At 34.2% G+C, this 24,394-nt stretch overlaps 1 protein-coding gene across 1 annotated transcript in view; it reads left to right on the top strand.

Moving 5' to 3' along the window:
• Nucleotides 1–24,394, top strand: part of LOC149802712 (suppressor of fused homolog) — a 31,592-nt gene that overhangs the window by 1,983 nt on the left and 5,215 nt on the right. The window contains exons 2-8 of the mRNA XM_089951299.1: nucleotides 4,212–4,346; nucleotides 6,937–7,073; nucleotides 10,864–11,009; nucleotides 14,460–14,545; nucleotides 15,731–15,886; nucleotides 20,836–20,973; nucleotides 21,815–21,959. Of these exons, the coding sequence (XP_089807425.1) occupies nucleotides 4,212–4,346; nucleotides 6,937–7,073; nucleotides 10,864–11,009; nucleotides 14,460–14,545; nucleotides 15,731–15,886; nucleotides 20,836–20,973; nucleotides 21,815–21,959 (943 nt within the window). The remainder of the gene's footprint in view (nucleotides 1–4,211; nucleotides 4,347–6,936; nucleotides 7,074–10,863; nucleotides 11,010–14,459; nucleotides 14,546–15,730; nucleotides 15,887–20,835; nucleotides 20,974–21,814; nucleotides 21,960–24,394) is intronic.

Raw genomic sequence — 24,394 nt, 5'->3', positions numbered from 1 at the left:
TTAAAATCCTAGCGAGACCTCTGTTTAAAGATATAATATATTATGTAAGTTTTTATGATAAATAGTTGTCATTATACTGTAAATAAACAGTCTTGTGAAATAGCGATCAATGAAAACTTTTGGTTAATGCTAACAGGTGGCAACAGAGAATGAAATAAACACCAATTAAATGTCTTCCTGTGTGAAAGTCACGTTCTAATCCTTTAATTCTGTTTCAGTGTAAACATTATAATCACAACATATTCTGTTCATTGAAAACATGAAAAGAGTAAATCGACCGTCACATCGAAACCCATGAGTACCTCTGTGAGAACCTAATTACATGCCGGCTTTGTTTTGATCAACAACTTGGGGAAGTGTTTGTTGCATTAAAAAAAATCGATTACAAGAGACCTGGGGTGCTGGATTATGGGTCTTGGAGCTGCTTTGATGTAAAGCAAAACAGTGACAGAGACAGCGACGATGATAGTGACTTCGAAGGTTTCAGTGAAACTGATGTCGTTAATGCCGAGGCTGTTTGGGAGAAATTCGTACAGACTCATGGTCCTGAGATGGGCATTTCTCTTGATGATATGGAGGAGTGGATTTGTGCTGACAGTGATTGCCCCACAGCCGAATACATGTCAGATGAAACTATAATTAATTCTATAACGAACAAATTTGCAGCAGAAGACGATTCTAACTGGAGTAACACAAGTGTTGAAAGTGATGCAGATGCAGATGTTGCACCCACCCCCACCCCTCTGCACAGGAAGCAATCAAATATTTTGATATTGCCATAAGATGGCTGGAGACCCAAAATGTTGACTACGTAAAGCTCATGCAGTTGAGAAATCTGAGAGATTTTGCTCGGCGGCAGAGAAACCAAGGAGTAACACACACACACAAAAATTAACTGATTTTTTCAAAAAGTGATTTGATATTTGTCAAGCGTGGCACAAACGGCAAGTATTAACTTGTTCTAATTTACATTGTTTTAAATTTGTAGACCAATTAAATATGTTAGTACTGATTAACCCTTGTTTTTTTGTTTTCCATTTTACTTCTGTCGCATTCAAATCTATCGTTCGATCGACACTGTTTCTTGAAAAGAGTCGATCTTTTGTATATAAAAAAACGTCTAATTTGGATCGATCAATAAAACTAGAATGTATCCAATTCAACATAAAAATTAGTGACGTAGTACACAATGTATGAAGTGGTACACATGTTTAGCGAACGGAAACCACGTGGAATAATGTTTTCGATGATCGCCTCAATATACTGTAATTTATCCTGAAATTAATGTTGCCCTATTAGGAAATAATAAAGTACACCGTTATGAAGAGATATTTATTCACAGTTAATCTCAGAACAATTATAAAGTGAGTATTCAACAGTATAATCTGCCTACCCCATCCCCCTTTTTTTTCCATTATGTCGTCAATCACTTTATTGGTTTTGGGCTTATTTTATAGGTCCCTCGATAACTCGCGCCTCACTTATAGTGCAATCGATGTTTCTGGACCCCGATGTGCACGAGTTATCGAGGGAGTGGTGTATTTGGATGCATTTTTTTATATCTGGGACACAGAAAATCACTTATGCGGGAGTCCTCAATGCGCATGTAATAGGTGGGCAGCAAAATTCAAAGACTTGACAGTCCTACTTCAGCCACTTGCCGAGTGGGAAAATGTGTTGATCAGTTAGCTGTGCTGATATATACAACAGGGATGGTCCTGGCTTTTAAAAAGCTGTCGCCAAAAAAATCGCCAACCTCAATATTTTGTCGCCAATTTTCAAAAAGTGTCACCAGAACAAGTAGTGTACATTTTTTGAAGTTTTAATTTAGTCTATTAATGTAACAGGCAATGAAAATTACAAAAGATGGGTTAGTTAATACTCTAAGTACAATAAGCATTAACAAAATGTTACAAAGTGTTATATGAAGATCCGTCGCGATCTTAGGGCTGCCAACTTGTTGAATGCAGTTTCAAAGTCTAATTTTTCACATCTGTACATGCTGATTCTCATTAAATTCTCGAGAGATGAGATGCAGAGTTTATTTCTGATGTCAGTTTTTATGAGGTTCATCTTACTGAATCCACGTTCACAGTCTACAGTGCTGACAGGTGACACCAGTAGTCTCTTGGCAGCCCCCCGCCCTCCCCTTATGGCTAGCTTCACAAAGCTTGAAGTGAATTGCTTCCTAAATCCCAAGAATGATCACTGAATGCTGTATAAATTTTCTCGACCAGCAAACTAGGATCTCCATTCCCACGAATGAAACTTACATGAGTCAACACCTGGCAATATTGGACAGTATATATAAGCATAAATTCACACCCAATTTAGGGATTCTTTCACTCCTGTATTTTGAGAAATAAATAATTATTATTAATTATGCAAAACTGTTTTTTTTTTTTTTTTTGCTATTTCTTGTTGCAGAGTTTAAGTCTCTGCAGCCATAACACCGATTGATGGCAAAAGGAAAAGATCAATGAGTAAAATGCTGCACTGGCGACAGATATAATTGTGATTGAGATTTTTTCCATTTGCTTTGTATTTATACGCAATAGTCGGTACTTCAAAGGTTATCAGTTTTCTATGAAGGTTCAGCAAAACTATTGTATTGGTATATGTAAAAAAAAACAAAAAACAACAACAGAAGGATTAGCCATTCAATTAATTGTATCTGTTCTATTCGCGTCTTCAGAAGTCGGTCAGTTGTAGGTATAGTTTGGTAGCATGATTGACAGTATCACAGCATACAGTACTCAGCCCAGATGTCAGCATAAGCAGATTATGATGTAACAATGCACTCTAAAGATGGGGTTGTCAATACGAACAAAGGATCGTTTGTGTAACAGATTGATTCCAATGCATTGCTTAGTCAAGTTTGTGGCTTCCTTTCATTCTCCCTTTTAATTTATCCAGTCAAAATCCATGATTGTATGTACAAATTAAATAACCAAAAAGTCTGTCGCCAAAAACATCACCAGATGGGATATTTTTGTCGCCAATAAGGAAAAAAAATCACAATTTGCGACATTGGCGAAGCCCAGGACGATCCCTGATACAATGACATAATTCAGTGGTTGAAAGACCCTCCGATGTAGATGTTGCCATTATAAGAGTACATCAGAAGAACATGATACAATAGCTGGGTGGCAAGTTCAAAGACTTTGACTGGCTGCTTGTTGGGAAAATATGTTGATATTTAGTGATTGAATTCAGGTGCATAAAGACTCAGAGATGTGCATGTGGTTGTTTATGAAAGTACATCAAATAAACAACTTTAGCTTTCATTATTATGTTCAGTTCTGAGCTGAGCTGCATAAGATGTGCACATGACCTCCAAATCAAGATATCTTGACATTTAGACAAAATGCCATTTGCAAATTTGAGTAAATATTTTTGGGTTAAATGGCAGATTTTAATTGGGATTAAAAAAACAACACAAACACTGAATGAGATTCAGAAGAGTGCTAAAGTTGCTAGAACTGATAGTTTGGGCAAGTTAGTAACCAAGTGTAAGAAAGTGTATGATGTCTGGCTTAGTGTTTGGAGTAAGACCTTTGCTTGGATTGACAAAATTCAGTCTCAGTCTGATGGATAAACAAGAGCTATATGTCAGTGTGGTATAAAGAATGGGGAAATTAAACTCAGTGGTAACCAATAGGTCTTCTAATCTGCAAAGTTCCACACTTTCTGGAAGGGGACTGCAACCTTTGCTGGTGGGAGTCTTATTTTGACCAAAATGAGAATCCTGGACTCCTAGTTTTAAAATCCTAGTGAGACCTCCAAGAAAGAAAAAATGTAATAATTTATTATTATCACTAGTAATTTTATTTCATTTAAAGTCTACATATATGACTGAAATTTTCATTTACAGTTTTCATCTACAAGAGTGTCATAATTTGTCTTCTTGAGTTAAATGGCTTTAATTTGTGATATAATACAAAACCAGGGACAAAATTTGAAATATTTTCATCTGTCTTAGCTTTATAAACATGACATACCATAAATAAGTCTGACACTCTACTGCTGTTGCACTGATACAGAATTTTCATTTTTTTCTTTCTTCATTTAACCACAAGTAAATATGGCAAATGTAACAGCCATTCTGATTGATTAGTATTGTTATTTTTCTACCCACTATCATCATGGTACATATTTGTTTATACTTTTTGGCTGTTTAAAAATGATTTACTGCATCTGGTATATTCTAGGCTTGGTGGTCCTGTCCCTCTGGATTACATCAGTATTTACCAAAACAATGGTGACCCTGACCGAGGTGTGCCAACACACTGGCATTACATCAGCTATGGATTCACTGATCTCTATGGTGATGGAAGGATTCATGTGTAAGTGAAACACATGTGTTGTCAGTCTTATCAAATTAGTATGCTTCATGTTCAACATCCATATCGTCAAATTCATTTAATCAACAGCCATTATCTTGATTTCATGTTATCAAACTCATTTTGGTGCCATCATTTCATCAAAATTCATTTCGTCAATAGATTCAGTAATTTTATCAATTCTACTAGAAATATAGGTTTTACTTATTCCTACAACTACTGCTGGCACACATTTCATCAGTAATCATGCATGGTTGAGCACACATCTTGATTTCATAATCCATATAATTAGAATTTTTATCATAGCTTAATCGCCAGAAAATTGGTTTCAATTATATGAGTAGACGTTATTGAAATATAAATCAAATGGTTGGTTATTAAATAATCTAACCAGGGTATTATATAAACCCACAATCTTTTCTGATTATTTTGTCGCCACTACTAGATAATTCACCATGTGATTTCTCAAGTGCCTGTTGTTGTTGCAACAGCATTGACCTTGACATTTGCATTGTCACTGATTATATGAAGGAAACACTGGGCAACTATTGAGTCTGATAGTGAAGGCAATGAAGATGAATATACTTCGAGTCTGATTCCAAGACTTCAACACATCTTCAACAATCACAGTTCCTCATTGATTTTCATCTGAGAATATAGTGGGTTTTTTCAATCAGATCAGGGAATGGAATTTCTGAATGAAAAAACCAAACTGGTTTACCAGTGGAACTTTCTATGTAGCAGCAAGCATTTATACTCAGCTTTACACAAAAATTGTTGGCAATTTCTCTTTCGTTTTATACATTTCTACAAAGCTGGTATCAGTAGCGTAGTTTAAAGGCTATCCTACAGAGTTCAAGTGATTACAATTAGGGATTAGGTAAAGTCACATAGGCCAGAACTTAGCAGATTGGGAGATTAAGACACCTGTAGAATGATCGTTTTCATCAGAAGACTAATTACTTGTGCATATGCTCTGACACCTTATTTTGATAAGCACCTCTCAGCACACTTTGAATTGTTTCACCTTAAACATCAGTGGCTTGTGAATGAGGTTTCCTCTTCACATTAGTTACCCAGTCATAATACATTAGGAGAACTACTACTGTCTCACATTTTTTTAGCTAAAGAGCTAAAAGTTATCTTCCCACCTAGGTAGTAGTTAGAAAAAGTGACCTCCCATGATACATGTACATGGATTGGCACCAAATCCCATGAAATCATTAGTTACTACTTCCGTTCATGCCAAGTAGCATGCTCTCTACGGACCAAGAAGCCTCGCAAAATCCTAACAAGCCATTTGAAACTTTTTTACCTTAAGACAAGTTGGAGGAGTTTCACCATTAAAAGGAAGTATACCCCATCTATAAATTTCCAACTTTTTTTCCGACATCAGTGACAAAGTATATAACTTCACAGTTTTATCATTTATCATTTTGCCATTTTCACACACTTTGGTGCCTTTAGTACATACCTACACAGGTCTGGTGCATGATATAGAAAACTCATTTAATATTGTTGTTTAATTTCTGCTACTTAAGGTAAGTTTTCTTTATTAACTTGTATTAGTGTCCACTTCATAGTTATATATAGTTCTATATGTAACACTTTATTGATTTTCCTTCACATATGTTCCTCAAATTAACATTAGAATATAAGCCTACTACCTTCAGAATCCAGTCCTTCTAAAAAGAAGAAGGGAAAAAAATCATCTTTTCTGTCTGTTTCTTGTAGATAAAGGGCAATAGCTCTTTCCCATTACCTTCCCTTGTTAGCACCAGGTGGCCAGAGGTCTAAGGTGCTCATCTTTACCGATCGCTGCAATCTCACCTGTCCAGCTGGGTTTGAGTCTTGGGCTAAGCCAGTGTGGTTATGTGGGAAAGCTTGCCAGCAGCTTCCAATGGGTCGGTGGTTCTTCCCATGATTTCCCGGGTTCTTCTTCCATCACTTGTTGTTGTAGGGTTTAACACCATTTTTCAGCACAAGATAGGCTATACATAGAGGTCAGTATTAACGGTGGAGGATGAACCCAGGGAAAACCCCGGAAAGAACCACTGACCCACGAGAAGCTACTGGCAGACTTTCTCACATACCCACATTGGCCAAACCCGAGACTCGAACCCACGCAGACAGTGGTGAGATAGCAGTGATCTGTAACAGTGAGCGTATTAGACCACTTGGCCACTTGGGGCCCCTCTTCCATCAGATATACATACTGCCATATATAGCCTGTCATGTGTTAAAATGTGACATTAAACCAATAAAAGCACAAAGCACCAGAACTAAGGTACAAGATACAATAATAATTTTCAATTATTTGTGATATTTTTATTTTGCAAACATGCTAAACTTGTTTTTTCATTAAAAACTTAATGATCTTAACTTATTTTATGAAATACAATTAATAATATTGTCTCACCAATACTAAAAAGAGTGTATAATTAGTACAACCAGCCTTATATAAGTAGTAACGGTTTTTGTGAGAGTCTTTTCCTTTTTGTTTTCTTCTTCCATACATCACTACATCAGTGTAGTGATGTATGGAAGAAAATGCATGCATTTCTGTAATATTACATTAGTGTTATATTTTCAGTTTCTCAGGACCAGGCCAGCTCAGTGGATTTGGGTTTGAGTTGACATTCAGATTAAAAAAGCAGGAGAGTGATGAGGCTCCCCCTATGTGGCCAACTGTCTTATTGAACAAGTTAGCCAACTATGTCTTTAAAACAGGTAAGGGGAATGATATTTAGTGAAAAATACCATATTTCATCATTAAATTTTACAAACTTCTCTGTAGAGAGAATCCCTATTTCCATGACTTCCAAATTTGTGATCCCAAACTATGCATTTTCAAACTTTGGTTTACAGTTTTCTGTAATCTGGACCCATGGGTAGTTTGTACCCTTGGGTTTTGAAGAAATTTGGCCTGTATTTTCATTCTAAAGCTTCTACAGACAGTTCTTTGATGTTAGTGTTTAATCATCTCCATAACTATATTAAAGGGCTTGGTAACAGCATAACATGCTGCATTCTAGAATTGAAAATTTATGGGGAACAATTCCCTCTCTATTTGAAAATAGGTAAGAAGTGATTTTCTAAATATGGAGGGGATTTAAGGAAGAAATAAAGATATGGCTTGAAAATTTTTGCATTAAATTTATTTTTCAGCATGATATTTTTTTAATTTTTGCAAATCCCAAAATTATCCACACTAAGTTATACCCTCTACTAATTATTATTGCCAGAATCCAGCTTGTGAATAATGCTTTACCTTATTTTTTTAACAAAATTGTTGTTTACGCAATATTACACTGAGTGGTCTCATTCAATCATTAAAGTGACTGTTTTCAGGTAATTGTGAATTATGTTACAATGATGATGTTAGGAAGGAGGAAAATCTGGTGAGGGTGTTGATGATGATGATGCTGATGCTGATGATGACAGTGATTGTTGTTTGGGAAATTAGTATAAAAACAACCTATAGCAGTTACAGTATTTTCATTAATTTTTTTTCAAGAGATGCAGTATTCTTTATTCCACCAATCTCTGTGTTCAGACAGTTTAAAGGTGGAACCAATGTTGTAGCTTCTGTTACAATATCCAATGGCACCATCTCAAGCTGAGTACCAGATAAAGCCTTCATTTTTATAATAGAAATTACAGTCATAGGCATGTCTTTAAACTACATCAAAAACTCATCTTTTTAGATTTCCTTTCAAAAGTGAGAACCTTGTAAAACCCTGCACTTGACAACTTGTTAATTTCCTGATCTTGCAAAAACATTTGCTGATTAAATGCTGAAAAAGTACTCAGTTCTTTTGGCTGTTGTGCTGAAAAAGTTTGTAAAGTCCTTAACCAGTTACCCATAATACATTAAAATGAACCATTATCAATTACAGAGTGTGAACTAGCAAGAATTACAGCATGATCCATGTTTAAAAGTCTGGTGAAAAATTGTGTTACATCTGCTGACACACACACACAGAGAGATATTTCCTGTTTGATTTTGCTTGAGTTCTAGGTATATATTCCATCTTTAATTCTTTTGTTTTATTCTCTGCCATTTCATACAGTAGTCAGTACCAATCAGGCCAATTGTCGGATCATGCAAACACTAAGTATTGCATTTGTGCACTGATAGCATTAAAAGGACTTGGACTGTCAGAAGGAGAAAATAAGGTTCGTGCATTTAGGAATGCATATGTGCATGCATTTGCGTGAAGTTTAAGTCAAGATAACATCAGTATTATTCTTTTTCCTATCTAATAATAGCAGATTATGATAATACGTGGCTGCATCTGGGAGAGATGTGCTCAAGTAGAATGTTTCAATTCGTGTTTAAAAGCTTGATTATAAAGATTATGAAGTAATGGCTGAGAGATAACTTTTTTTCACATTTTCAAATTGTTTACGCGTTTGTTAGCTTACTAAGTAGTAAATGCACTAGGTATTCCTTGGCATGGGGTAGGTAACTACTTACCAAATTGTTTAACTAGTTACCATTATGGTTAATTGGTTATTTGTTGCTGCCTTAGTTTGCAGCCTAGTCACATTTTATTATTAAGGGTATTGTAGGAACAAAGTTGACCTGCAATCCTTCATTCTTAAACCCATTCCACATAGGAGACAAATGAGATGAGGTGATATTGTTCTGATTGCATATGCGACAAATGTGTCTGACATATGCATACCTCATGCAGGGTGAATCTATACCGTGCAAGTGTCCACTAACAGTGGAGTACATTCTTGTGAAATGTATCCACTTGCACCCCTTGAGAGAGAATTTTTTTTTTTAACTCGGTTAAGAAACTTTATGATGATGTACCACCAGAGAAACACCTGAAACTATTTGAAGGAATGGTATCTATATATTGTATTTTAATGCTGTTTTATACGGATTTTAAATGGTTACCTTTGTACTTTAGTTTATATATTGTAATATAGTTTGTTTTTGTGGGTCTCAAGCTTTGTAATTTGGCTTTAAAAAATGACAAATTCGTGGTTTATCATGTCAAAGTTTGCATATTAGTAAATATTTAATTGCATGGATCAACAGATATCCCCTTCTGTCCAAAATTCAAAAGACCATGCCTACAGCAAAATAGTAGCTGTTTCATTGGTTAAAACAACACTACCATCTATTCAAGTACAAATCAGTTATCCATCAAGATCAAGCACTTATACTCGTCATCAATGATGCAAAGTTTATTAGTTACTAAAGTGCATGTGTACGATCTCTTCCATTGAACACTGTCCATAAAGTTGGGCCATCAATTATTTTCTGATGATCAAAGTGTTGACATAGTAGCTCAAATTCAACTTACATCCCCATCGATTCAGATGTTTTCATTCCACATGTGAACCAAACAAGTGACCATCTGTGAGCTCTCCCATTTTCAATGCAGTTAGCAAGCAGTGTCAACATTTGATGTGTTCAGAGCCCATCAAAGTGTGAACATGCTTAATAACTAGAATCACTCCTTTGTTTGTGCCTGCAAATGGATAATTGTAGCTAACTCAAAAATGTGTGAAGGATTGGACCTAATTATCCATGGCTTTGAAAATGCTGGACTTGTTTAAATCGACAATATCAGAATCATTTACATGACGGACATTTGTGTGTACCAGTAGATTTGCTTGGTACAATGTTGATTTTGTGGTTTTATCTAAAAATCAGTGATATATGAGCATTACTACTCTGCTGCATATACCTAGTGTTTCATTAGTAATTGTGCTTCAAGCAGTGGTACTTTACAGTCATGCTGTTCATTGGAATTAGGCATGGAGAAAATGAGACATGCTTTCAAAAGGATTTAAATTTTCAACACTGATTCACTTGAATAATTATTAAATCTAATTTTTAATATTCTAGTAATTTTTATTATTCTTTCCTTCATTTTCAGTAATACTATAGTGTTTGAATACCTTATGCTTTTTTCTTGTTTCTCCTTATCCTTATCTCACAACATATCAATTTAAGGCAGTGCATGGAAATTACACCTACAAGATACCATGTAGATACATGTGCACTGAAACAATGTATCATGCATTATAATTCTGTTTTTAAAAAAGGTTCATGTAAAACAGACACATGGAAAAGCTAATATTTTATTAACAGATTACAGAAATGATGTTGATTTATCAAATAGTTTTTTTGATCTCTAAGAATGAAACTTGGGTCTTTAAATTTGTGGTTCAAGACAACAACAAAGTCCATGAAAAATGGTACCCAATGAAAATTAATAATACTGTACAACAGTATGTTTTACAGAATATTGTCATATTTGCCATTTATTTATCTACTTGTACTAAATGTTTATATTTAGTTGGAATACTTTCTCTTCCTAAAGTTTTTATTTTGGCAATTTATCTTTACATTTTTGTAGAACTTACCTTTTACTCAGCATCATATAGCCAATTGTGTGCTGATGTGCACTTAAACCACATACATACATGCCACCAATCTCTGATATAAGCCATATCTACAGGTGTAATTCTAATGTGTGTATATTGATTTCAGGTAACATGCTTCAATATGGTGACCATATTCCATGGCATAAGCCTCTAGATGAAGGAAATGAATCTTGTATCCAACATATGCTTGTTGCCTTAGATCCACAGTTACCTTCCTTAGATACTCCATATGGGACTCTAGAATTTAGACAGGTAGGAGGTACTTTTCCTGTAATTACGATTGAGTTATGTCTGCCAGTTCCAAACATTTGCACTCAAATTTAACTTGTCCACTTACGTTAACAAGTAGCAGCTAAAGAAGAGCAAGTGACTTAATCAATTGCAAATTATCCAGTAATCAGCATTTACCTTTGAAACAAGACTTTTTAATATCATCGTATATAGTACCATATGTCTAAAGGTACATCCATTTTGACTGAGTCTGTATCAATGAGATGCATGCAAAGCTTTTTCCAGCTTATTCATTTTTATGAGTATTCGAGGAACAAGCAATAAATTGGAATGTTTAATATTTTCTACATTAAAAGTAAAAGTGTTTTAAATAGTAACTTGTTACCTGGAACTTTGATCTGATTCCTTTCAGGCATTGGATACTGGACAGGGATTGATGTAACAGACAGTTTTGACTGGATTTTGCTTAGTTAAATATCTCTTTGGGTTGAAACAAGTGTTTTAAAATGAATTTCTATTAACCTGAATTTATCAAAGTTTCTGACTGAGTTCAGAGAGCCGGTCAGTATTACCAATAATAACCTGTAGGTATGTCAGTATTACCAATAATAACCTGTAGGTATATCAGTATTACCAATAATAACCTGTAGGTATATCAGTATTACCAATAGTAACCCATAGATATGTCAGGATTACCAATCTGTAGCAGGGATCGTCCTGGGCTTCGCCAATGTCGCAAATTGCGATTTTTTTTCCTTATTGGCGACAAAAATATCCCATCTGGCGATTTTTTTGGCGACAGACTTTTTGGTTATTTAATTTGTACATACAATCATGGATTTTGACTGGATAAATTAAAAGGGAGAATGAAAGGAAGCCACAAACTTGACTAAGCAATGCAATCTATTACACAAACGATCCTTTGTTCGTATTGACAACCCCATCTTTACAGTGCATTGTTACATCATAATCTGCTTATGCTGACATCTGGGCTGAGTACTGTATACCATGCTACCGAACTATACCTACAACTGACCGACTTCTGAAGACGTGAATAGAACAGATACAATTAATTGAATGGCTAATCCTTCTGTTGTTGTTTTTTTTTTTTTTTTTTACATATACCAATACAATAGTTTTGCTGAACCTTCATAGAAAACTGATAACCTTTGAAGTACCGACTATTGCGTATAAATACAAAGCAAATGGAAAAAATCTCAATCACAATTATATCTGTCGCCAGTGCAGCATTTTACTCATTGATCTTTTCCTTTTGCCATCAATCCGTGTTATGGCTGCAGAGACTTAAACTCTGCAACAAGAAATAGCAAAAAAACAAAAAAAAAAAACAGTTTTGCATAATTAATAATAATTATTTATTTCTCAAAATACAGGAGTGAAGAATCCCTAAAATGGGTGTGAATTTATGCTTATATATACAGTCCAATATTGCCAGGTGTTGACTCGTGTAAGTTTCATTCGTGGGAATGGAGATCCTATTTTGCTTGTCGAGAAAATTTATACAGCATTCAGTGATTATTCTTGGGATTTAGGAAGCAATTCACTTCAACCTTTGTGAAGCTAGCCATAAGGAGGGGGGGGGCTGCCGAGAGACTACTGGTGTCACCTGTCAGCACTGTAGACTGAACGTGGATTCAGTAAGATGAACCTCATAAAAACTGACATCAGAAATAAACTCTGCATCTCATCTCTCGAGAATTTAATGAGAATCAGCATGTACAGATGTGAAAAATTAGACCATTTGGTCTTACAGAAATAGAAAGCAAAACTTGTGCCACATTTGCAAATTATACTGTCAATATTTCAAACTCACTTGCATAGGATTAAGAAAATTAATTAAACCATTCAGTTCCCATGGTCACCCTTTCTTATTAATATTTCCACAAAAGTGACAGGGCTGGTCAGCTTTCCATAACATCATACCATTTAGTAGTCTTGAAGTAGCATGCTATCTGCTTATCACAGTTTTTTATATATCAGTCTGTTGCATTGGCATGTTCACCACATATACCAGAGGATGGATGAAAGATAGACATAGAAAAAGCCATGTTTAAAAGCTAGTCTTGTTATTTCTAATAGTAGAAAGAAGGTTTGCTTTGTATTAGGAACCATAGACTTGTAAATATTTGCTTTGACTGGAAGCAGTGCTATAAGTCAGATTACTGGAACCATGGCAGCTTTGTAGTTAGCATAGTGTGGGTTTGAATCCTGTTCAGACAAGAACATTGTTGTATGTCTCCAGGCAAGGCACTTTTTCAGTTGCCTCTTAAAAGTATACCCATTTGAACATTTTTATGTGCCATTGAACACTGAACAGCATGATTACCTTCCCTGGTTCCATCTCACAGCTTTATTTGCACTCAGATGAATCAAAATTGTTCCCAGTCCTTGCAGATTCCTCACAGCAAATCAAAGTTCAGAGAGATTTGATATGTCTTAAGTTTACTCTGAACTTTGATAATACATATTACTTCATTAATCACAATAGTATTTACAAATTTAAAACCAGATGTTTGCAAATAAATTGCTCTTAGGGATGTTTTATTTAAACAGGAATATTACCTTGAGAAGGCACTTTTAGGTTCTAGTAGTCAAATCCATAAATGCGCTGACAGAATTTGCACGGACATCTTGTACAGTTGAATGGTTTATGAGTACCAGGGCAAATATCTTTTCAAAACTACTTACCTGTGTACACTGCTGCCTCTTTTCAAAGCTACTTTACCTGTGTACACTGTTACCTCTTTCCAAAGCTACTTTACCTGTGTACACTGCTACCTCTTTTCAAAGCTACTTTACCTGTGTACACTGCTATCACTTTTCAATGCTACTTTACCTGTGTGTACACTGTTACCTCTTTCCAAAGCTACTTTACCTGTGTACACTGCTACCTCTTTTCAAAGCTACTTTACCTGTGTACACTGCTATCACTTTTCAATGCTACTTTACCTGTGTGTACACTGCTACCTCTTTCCAAAGCTACTTTACCTGTGTACACTGCTGCATCTTTCCAAATCTACTTTACCTGTGTACACTGCTACCTCTTTTCAAAACATCTTTACCTGGGTACACTGTGTACACTTCTGCCTCTTTTTGACAACTATAAAATGTGTTCTGAGTTATAGTTGAGGTCACCTTATACTAATATGTATTTTAAACAGGATTATATGTTAATGGACATGCTATGTTTTATGTGTAATTAATTTGTATTAGCCAAAAACTAAGTCATATCTATTAAGTATCATTTTCATAAAAAGATAGTAAATTTAATATTTGAAGAGAGCACCCCTAAATAGAAAAAACTCCCCTAAACAGAAAATAATCCCCAGTTCTTTTGGAGAAATATATTACTTAAATGTGTAATTTATAGCATTAAGAAATTTAAGGTATGTTTCTTTTCTTAGACTGTGGACATGGATGTAATTCTCAGAATTAAATTTTTGTTTTCAGATTGTTGGAGTGACAGATGATGAAATGAAGATGGCACAGAAATGGAAGGGTGCTGGGGTTTTAGAACTAATGGCAACTGTCAAAGAGTAAGAAAATGCATTTGAAATTTAATTTATGCCAACTTTGTCTGACTGTGTTTGTTTACAAGCTACACATTTCTTAATGACAGATGGATGATGTTAAGCATCAAAAATATTTTAATCAGAAAATTTTCCAAAATACCACACATTACTTCAATAAGATTAATTGGTAGGGTTAAGAAACATAATTTAAACAGGTTAATTGGTAAGATTCAAATATACAGTTTAAACAGGTTAATTGGTAAGATTCAAATATACAATTTAAACAGGTTAATTGGTAAGATTCAAATATACAATTTAAACAGGTTAATTGGTAAGATTCAGTATACAATTTAAACAGGTTAATTGGTAAGATTCAAATATACAATTTAAACAGGTTAATTGGTAAGATTCAAATATACAATTTAAACAGGTTAATTGGTAAGATTCAGTATACAATTTAAACAGGTTAATTGGTAAGATTCAAATATACAATTTAAACAGGTTAATTGGTAAGATTCAAATATACAATTTAAACAGGTTAATTGGTAAGATTAAAAAAATATAATTTAAACATACTAATTGGTTGGATTCAAAAATGCAGTTTAAACAGATTAATTTGTAGGATTAAGAAATACGCCTAAGAAGTACAATTTAAGCAGGTTAATTGATAGGATTCAAAAATAAATTTAAACATTAATTGGTAGGATTAAAAATTTCCAAATGCAGTTTAAACCAGGTCAGTTTTTAAAAATATCTGTCCTCCATAGTTCAGTACAAACATGAAGACATGACAGGTATGGTAAGTTTGTATGTGTAATTGGCATTGGTAAATATCTGCACTCATAAATTTTTTATTTTAAATACTACCAACTATCTTTTAGGATGAAACCAAGCAAGCCGCATAATTGCTGGAAGTTGTGAAATCCTTCAGCATGCCATAAGTTAGTGTTTAGACTCAAAATTTCTCACATTAATATTTTTCATATGCATATGTTTTCAGAGGATAATATTTCAATTTATTTCATTTTATTCATGTCCAGTTTTTAAAAGTGAATACATTACAAATTTTTTCATTTGATTGTGAGTATAATATGATTGTATGTTTTGAAAATTGTTTAATAAAGGGACATGGTCCACTTTGGATCACTGTATATTAGCTTTAAAATTATTGGAAGCTTATATCTTATCATCTGTGATGTTTTATTTCAGAATAGGTCCATTGTATATAACAGATATGCAGAGGTCAGACTCCATATTTCAGATTGACCCTAATCTTACACATCTAGTCATGGAGGGAATCAACAATGATGGATCAAATTTGGGTCATGTGACTGCTGTCTGTTTGTGGATTGACATTAACATGAGGTTCTCTCTCTCTCTCTCTCTCTCTCTCTCTTCACAAAAAAATTAGAATTTAACTATTAAGCGTTTTTTCCATGCCATTTTTTCCCAGCATCAAGCCATTTTGCATTACTCTATGGTTTTTTACCAACAGCTTTCCTTTTTCTTGGTTACATATGAACATGAACAGTCATTTATATACTCAATTTTATTTCATAAATGTTTTTTGTAAGCACAAATGAACTGTTCAAAGCTTAGGCTACCCATTGTATCACATGTCCCTGCTGATGAACACCACACAGTGTTGCATAAACTAGGTCTTTGTTTATTGCCACTGACTACTTGCAGCAATGTTTGACCTCACTGGACAATATTGTGGCATGCAGTTGAGTAGATATAATTGAAAGGATTACCTTATCAGAAGTGAGTTTTTGGCAAATAGTTTCTAACAGGTTTTCATATGGATGGATTTGCTGAGATTTAAATGCAGATATTGGTTAAATTAGTCTTCTACCTTCGGGAGACCTTTTTAAAAGAAAATGAGTTGTCTGCCTTCAGGAAACATTTTAAACAAAAAATTAGCCAACATTTGTCTACCTTCATTTGACCTCTTTAAAAGAAAATGAGTCATTAGTAATGGGCCTTCAGGAGACCGTTATAAACAAAAACAATAAAGGTAATCTTACAAACTTCACAACCTACAACTTTTCAAGAAATATGAATTGGCCACTGGTGGCATGTCCATCATTATAAAGACTGACTTCTCTCACAGTCAAATTAATCTCATTACAACTTAACAAGCTGTTGCCATCCATGTGTCCATACACAAAACAATTACACTTAGCTCAAAATATCTCGAAGTGCTACAGTCAATCAATCTGATATTGACCATCTTTGCTGAACACTTACCACCACTCTTTGCTGTAAAGATATCAGTGAGAAAGGAAATAAAATTGAAGACTTTGCCTCAAAACAAAATATTTGCCTTTTTCAATAAAAAGTCATATAACTTCCTGCTTCCTGCTGATCCTCAGATCTGACTATCTTCAGTCCATCTCTTGTGCTTGACTTCCCTTGGGAAATTTTTGATGATCTTTGTCTTTGTAACCAGTTTCAAGTATACCTAATGAGTGATACTTCCAAACTTCAAAGGCTAGGAGAAAGCGTATGATGCCTCATGGAAGTACAGCATAATGGAGTGCCTATTGAAATAAGTGTAATGATTTGCCTGCCTAACTTTATCTCAACTTTTTCGAAAGATATAAATTTTCATAGTTAAGGTGGTCGCCACCTTTTCTGAAAGCTGCCTTAAAGACATTGGTGTACCTGAGGCCAGCATATTGTCTGTCACTCTAATCAGCATTAGAATTAATAGTATGTATAGTGAAATGCCTTAATGGAGGAATCGACTGCTAATTATATGTTGACAGCTTTTTGATGTAATGTACATCAAATAGTATGTAGATTACAGACTGTTAACTTTATATACACTTCAGTCAAAAACTTTATGCACTTCTACCAGTTACATTGAATTCATGATGACCCAAAACTTTATATAGACAGTTGTCTTACTCCTTTTGTTGAGGAGAGCAAATTTTTGGGGTTTATTTGCAACCTATTTAATAATAACAAAATGGGTTCAGTTATTGGAAATTAAAAACTAACTATATACAGTTGTGCTGATTTTGTCATATTCATGATGACCCAAACCTCTATCTTGATGTTTTTCTTTTTCATGTTGTGGAGGAGACCACATGTTCAAGGCTTATTTCAATTGTAAACTAACTTTTCTTCCAAATATTACATAACACAGGGACAAATTTCAAAAGCCATGGATTGAATACAAATTGTGGCAAACACAGATTGTGGAGCAGATTGGAAGGTCTTGCTGTGGTTATACAGGTCATTAATTATATCTAACCTTGACTATGGTTCAAATACACATGGATCAACTTGTAAAGCTTACTTCCAGATGCTTGTTCCAATGCACAATCAGGGAATTAGACTGTCTCAGGCCATTTAGAACTTCCTCTTCAGAAAGCCTCTATGTTGATGCAAATGAACCAACAGTTTATCTCAGACAGGTGAAACTTTCTCTTTAGTATGATACCAAATTATCTTCTGATGCATCTAATCTTACACATGATGTAGGCCCAGATACCAAACCTTGTATGCACAGAAACCAAATTTCATTCCACCTTTTTGCATACAACTTTGTCTTCGCTTAGAAAATGCAAAATCATTGTTGGAGATACTGCAAATTATACATTCCAAAATCACAACATTGCTTTTCAAAACCCCTAAATTATATTTGATCTTTGCCAATTCAAAATACCCTCAACCAGTCCTCTCCTTTTACAAAATAATATCACTGAAATCATAGCCTCCTGTCATGTCTATAGATCCATGTATGAAAATAGAGACAAGCTAGATTTGCCATTGCAAAACCCGATGACACCATCACAAGCCATCTACCAGATAAAGCCTTCTTTTTACCACAGAAGACAATTATACTCAAGTCTTTGAACTTCATATTGGACACACATACCTGACTCATGCATATGTCCTTAAGGATGAACCTTGACCACAGCACATACTGACAGTACAACACATTTTTGTCGTGTGTCAACTTTCACCATGTGAGAGAGAAGTATTTTGATATGAAGTCCATGAAGAAACCTTTTGATGATGTACCACCTGGAAAAAGGTAAAACTCATTCAGTTATCCTTGTAAGTAATTTCCTCAAACTTGAACAGGAATTATTTTTATTGTACAATATGTTATAACCTGATCTACCATATCTACTCACTTATAAGTGGAGTCCAGCTACAAACAACATAGAATCTGATTTAGTGTCTCATAATGCACTGGCATGTTAGGGCCTGTGCAGTTTGTTCTACTGATTACTCATAATAAATTGCAGTGACTCAGATCTGCCAGTGCATTATGCATAGGCAGATGTGTTGGTGTACTTTGTAGTTGAACTTACAAGCGTGCATATATGGTATGTTTAATCGTGTCTGATACTGTAGTATCATTTATAATTTTGTTGGGCTCAGCTTTCAGGGTTTTGTTTAAAAAAGGCATTTTCGTGGGTACTTAAATTTGTGGTTTTGCCTGTCAAAATTTGTATATTAGTAGGCATTTAATTTCATGGTTTAAGCTCTACAAATACCCAAAATAAAGAATACAAAAGAATAAAACTATGCAGACACAAATGGCAGTCACTTTAATGTTTAAAACAATACTACACCTGTGTGAGCACAAATCAAAGACCTGGCAAGTTCAAAACTTACACCGTGTCTTCAACCAAGTGAATAACATCAGTCAAAACCGATGCAGCCAACAACACTAAAACAATACTTCCATCTCTATGAGCACAAATAAAACACCTGTCAAGATTAATCACTTTTGCCATGTTTTCATTTGAGTGCTCAACATCAAAGGAAGCTGACACAGCCAACAACACTAGGACAGTCGGTTATTAAAGTACATATGAATGATCTCTTACTTAAACCACTGTCCATCAGATTGCACCATCAGTACTTTCTGATGATGATGGGATTAATACAGTGGCTTTAGAGTAGTAAATTTCAACTTAGACCCCCCCCCAGTTTCTGGACTTCCTGAATCATCAGAAGCTGTGAACAAAAGGTACTTGTTTACCAGGCAGCTAATATTTGTGCCTTCCTCTTGTACAGACCGACTTCAGCCACTAGACTTGACAGTAAATAAAGAGTACAAAGAAGAATTAAAGTCACACTTCCACGAGTGGTATGCTAAACAGATCATAGACGCCATTACAGAAAAAGATATTACTGTTGATGATCAGTGCACACAGTATTAGTAAACCTTGCAACCTCATTAATCAAGCCAATTCAGGCTGAATGGATAATTGCAGCTTATGTGACAATGAGTGAAAGATTGGACCTAATTATCAGTGATTTGAGAAAGCTAGACTTGTTTAATTCAGCAATTTGGGGATTATTTACCTGAGAAGCATTTGTGAGTACCATGTGATTTGATTGACATGATGTTCATACAGTGGCTTTGTCCAAAAATCTGTGAAGTGTGAGCTTTAACACTCTGCTGTAATTAGTGTATATATGTAGTGTTTCATTAATAATAGTGTTTCAAGAAATAGTTATAGTATTTTTGCAGGATTGTTCTTCTTTTGGATTAAAAATGCATGGATAAAATGAAATATGCTTTCAGAAGGATTTAAATGTTTCAACAACAGTTGTACTCAAACAGAGGATCGATTTGAATAAGTTTTAAATTTAATTTTCATATTTTCAGTATTACTATTGTTTGAATACCTTATGCTTGTTCTCTATTTTCTCTCTATCCTTACTTACCTCACATATCGATTTAAGGCAGTGAGTGTAAAATTGCAGCTTTCGTATACCTTATTGAACATGTGCATTGAAACAATATAAAATGATTTAAAAGTCTTGTTTCAAAAGGTTAAAATAAAAAATAAAACAAACACATGTAAAAGCTAATATTTAATTACCAGATTACAGTATTGACCTTGATTTATCAAATACTAGTAGCTGTGTAATGAAACACTTTAAGAAACGGGGGGGGGGAGCATCATCCTACATGGCTCATTTTTCGTTGGGGATTTAAATTCGTGGTTCAGGGCAACAATGAAAACCATGAAAGTTTGTCCCCCACACAAATTTTCAAAACTACAGTATTTAGAACAGATCATGCAAGAAATGAATCAGCACAGTTGTTTTTGAGGTTCACTTGTTTCAATACTTTTGAAAAATATTTTGGTGGTGTTTTTTTCTATGCCATGATAAGGATGCAGTCAGATAGTAAATTAGGAGAACAAATTTTTTAATTGGGTGAAAAAATATGAGATTTTGCCACCCCAATCTTACATGACTATAACGCTTGCAGTATTGTGCCTTTGAATTATCTATAGTGCCCAGTTATTAACATATTGACCATTTAAATCCAGGTACCAGTCAGAAGATTTAGGAGCCCTGGGGATGACAGATCTAACAGACAGAATGGAAGAAGGGGAACCACAAACCCTGGAAGGGGTACATCTCCTGTTTGATGCTGAGGCAGCTGATCTACTTCTAATGATAGCCAGGTTTAAAAAAAAAACATAGGGTAGAGTATTGGGAGGGGTCTGGTACCCTAGGGGTCATGGACTCAGTAGTATGTGGGGTAGAATACTGAATCAGCTGGATGTACACCTAGTGTATATTGTTGAGGTGACTGATATGCTGTCTTCATTTTTAATAAGAAGTCAAACATTGTCACTGTGACAGAATCTCTTGATACAATATTGTTATCCTTCCAGCAATAGCAGAAAACAGGAGTTTTTTAAAAATGTCTTTATCCTTCCAGCAGTAGCAGAAAAACATGATATGTTTTATAAATATTGTTATACTTCCAGCAATAGGAGAAAATCGGGACATTTTTGTACAATGTTATTATCCTTCCCACTGTAGCAGAAAAACAGGAAATTTTTACAGTGTTGTTATCCTTCACAGCATTCGGGTTAACAGTATTAGGATATTTTTGGTAAAGTAACATACAGACATTATCAGTTTCACAGGTGACATTCCATTTAAGCAAGTGAGGCCTTTTGAAATACCATTGTTACTAAAAGTCCAAAGCCTTGGCAGCAAATCAAAACAATCACATTGCAGTTAGATATTTCACATTGTAACATACCTCATAGAACATGGATGAGATTTTGATTTTGGTACAACTGCTATGTTGAATTATGCAACTGTTATTAGATTTTCACTGTTAGGGCACCTATTTGTTTCCAGTTTTTGAAATCATGGGTGATGAAGTTTTCATTAGCTTACATGATATGTGTTTTCTATCTATTCGTTTTTATTATTATTATGTATGGAAAACAAATTAAGATAAATATTTTTTCAGCTGTACTTTATAATGTTTTACATGTGCTGTTGTAGGGCCAGGTTAATGAAGGGGAAGTATTTCTTATTCCATAATGCCAACAACCAGTCCATTCACTTAATTCCTCCAGATTGTGCAGGAGAGGAAGGCGTTTTTGTCAACCAGTCTGAACCTCTGAAATTTCAAGGCAGTTATCTTCAGGTAAAACATTTACTTACTAATAGGCTGAAAATACTGTGCCCATAGTTATCTAATTAGTGTAAGACATCTTTTTTCTTTTCAGTCTAAGTTAGTATTCTGTTAAGTACCAGATTAAAAGTTACTTTGCATATTATTTCATTTTTTTATCTGTCTTAAAAAAGTAATACAGATTGTGAGTAAAGCTTCCCACATATATATTCATTTGAGTTATGTCTCTCTCTTTCAGATGTTTTGCAATTGTGTTTTTAAATTAATCTTGAGTTTGGCATATATTGCGCCTGAAGATTTCAAAACACTTGGGAGGCATGAAGACTGATTGAGAAACATCTACATATGCAAACTATTACGTTTTGGTATAATGACAGTTTTATAGATATAATTAAATATTACACTCACCTGTGTATTGATTATGTTTTTACGTACTTTTGCACTATAGTGCAGGTAGATACAATTTCAAATACCATTTTTGCCATATTTTAATCCTTAAAATTCTGGAATGAAGACTTGAGTTGTTTCCCATTTTCATATTCAGGAGAATAAATGTATTTCTTAAGTGTACTTTCCCAACATTATTGGATATCCATTTATTTATAGCCATTTTCAGGGTCCTAGCTAAAGGGTGATTTTGGTGAAATAGTTGCCCAAGTGACTGTTTTTTTTCCCCCAAAATGCAAAGACAGTGAAGTTCACTACTTTTCTTGATTTTTGTTTATCTTCACAACTCCCCTTTTTTATTTTTGCAATTTAATACTTTCATATTGTAAGTACTATATCAATTCTTATGTCTTTTTCTTATTAAAGACCATTGTCAGACAGTTGAGACACAGTTTTTCATGTTTTTGATTTATTTTTGTGTCAGTTAATTTCTTCAGTCTGCAATTATGTTCAAGTCCTACAAGATTCTAACCAAAACATCACATAAAGCTTTAAGAAGAGAAAGAAATTCAGTGCTTTTGTAGACAAATGAAGGGTAAATTTGTACTATATGCAGGTTACAGGTTGATTGTGAGTATAGATAAACAAGTTTATTTTGATTTAATCATATAAAAGTGAGAAGGTGAACTTTTATCCTACTATCTGTCAGCCATTTGTGAATACATTTTATTAGATTACTGCCCTATTAAAAAAGATGAAACAAAATTTGCTATTTGAAACTATGGAGAAATGGAATATTTGATAAAGTTTAATGAGTATTTTATTTTTATGCTATTTGGCTTCAAGGTTTTAATAGAAACCCAGTTGTTCTTGCAGAAAGAAGTCACCTCACCAAAACATTTGAGTCCAGCATGGACCCTTGTTCTGCAGTAAGAGATTCCTAGAGAACAGACTGGTTTCTTTAATTTGGAATTTAGTGCTAAGCTCATTATATTTGTTCCAAGTCCAAGAATCTGTCTTAACTTTAACAAGTTAACATAATTATCAAGCAAATCAGGCTCTTTAAGTGTCAGGCTTTATAAGTGTTGCTCAGGAATACAAAGTAACTTTGAAAAAGTTAGAAGAGGGATTATTTTGAATTGGAAACAAGCCAGAATTGTGCTACAAAAAGTTAAATTATAATAGCCAACAAGGGGACAAGATGGACTTCAATTTTAGCTAGAAGTGACTTATGGTTTTGGACACAATAGAAGAAGTAAGAGTTGAACAAGCATTAATGTGAGCAAAGCAAGGATATATATATATATATATATATATATATATATATATATATATATATATATATATATATATATATATATATATATATAACCTGTAATGTAAGCAATATTCCATACAAAATTTGTTTACTATTAAAAACCTGTAAAGAAAGCAATATTCAAACACAAATGTGCATTTACAGTTAAACCTCTTAGAACCTCATGGAACTTTGTGGATGGCAAGCAGTTATTAGAATAAGCAAAAAGCCCATCTATTTCTGTATCATATCAAGATCAAGGTTCTTGTTACTCAAGAAGAAAAATGATTTCCATACAGTAACTTTAGTTCAACAGCACAATCCTGAACTTTGTGTACGACTTGCACTTTAAATAATAAAACAATTATTTGGAAGTTAAGGGTCTGAGGTCAGCTGTGGCTAAAAGAAAGAAAATGGATCTTGCATAATAGATGTAGCTTGATCAAAGTTTATGGAAAGCTTGAAGTTACAGCATGGATGAGGTCTAGTGATTTGGAGGTGAATAGATGACAACTAGTATCATGTACTGGAAAGGAAAATGGGTTTTGCAGAATAAACTTTGTTCCAGATTAAGTTAGTTGATGAAATTTTATGAATGACTTGTACTACAATAAATAAATCTATAGATTTTGGGGTGAAAAGGTCAAAGCTCTTGGTCATTTTAAGTCTGATAATTAATGTTTTTTCTCTGAAAGTTGAGTTCAAGACCAAGTACGATGACAAAAAGTCCAGGTCATTGAGACCCATTGGTCAGCAATCTCCT

Source organism: Sinohyriopsis cumingii, chromosome 3, assembly GCF_028554795.1.
Source record: "Sinohyriopsis cumingii isolate HCF-2022 chromosome 3, ASM2855479v2, whole genome shotgun sequence".
NCBI lineage: Eukaryota > Metazoa > Mollusca > Bivalvia > Unionida > Unionidae > Sinohyriopsis > Sinohyriopsis cumingii.
The sequence above is the reverse complement of the archived record's forward strand: the minus strand, read 5'-3'. Positions and strand labels throughout refer to the sequence as shown.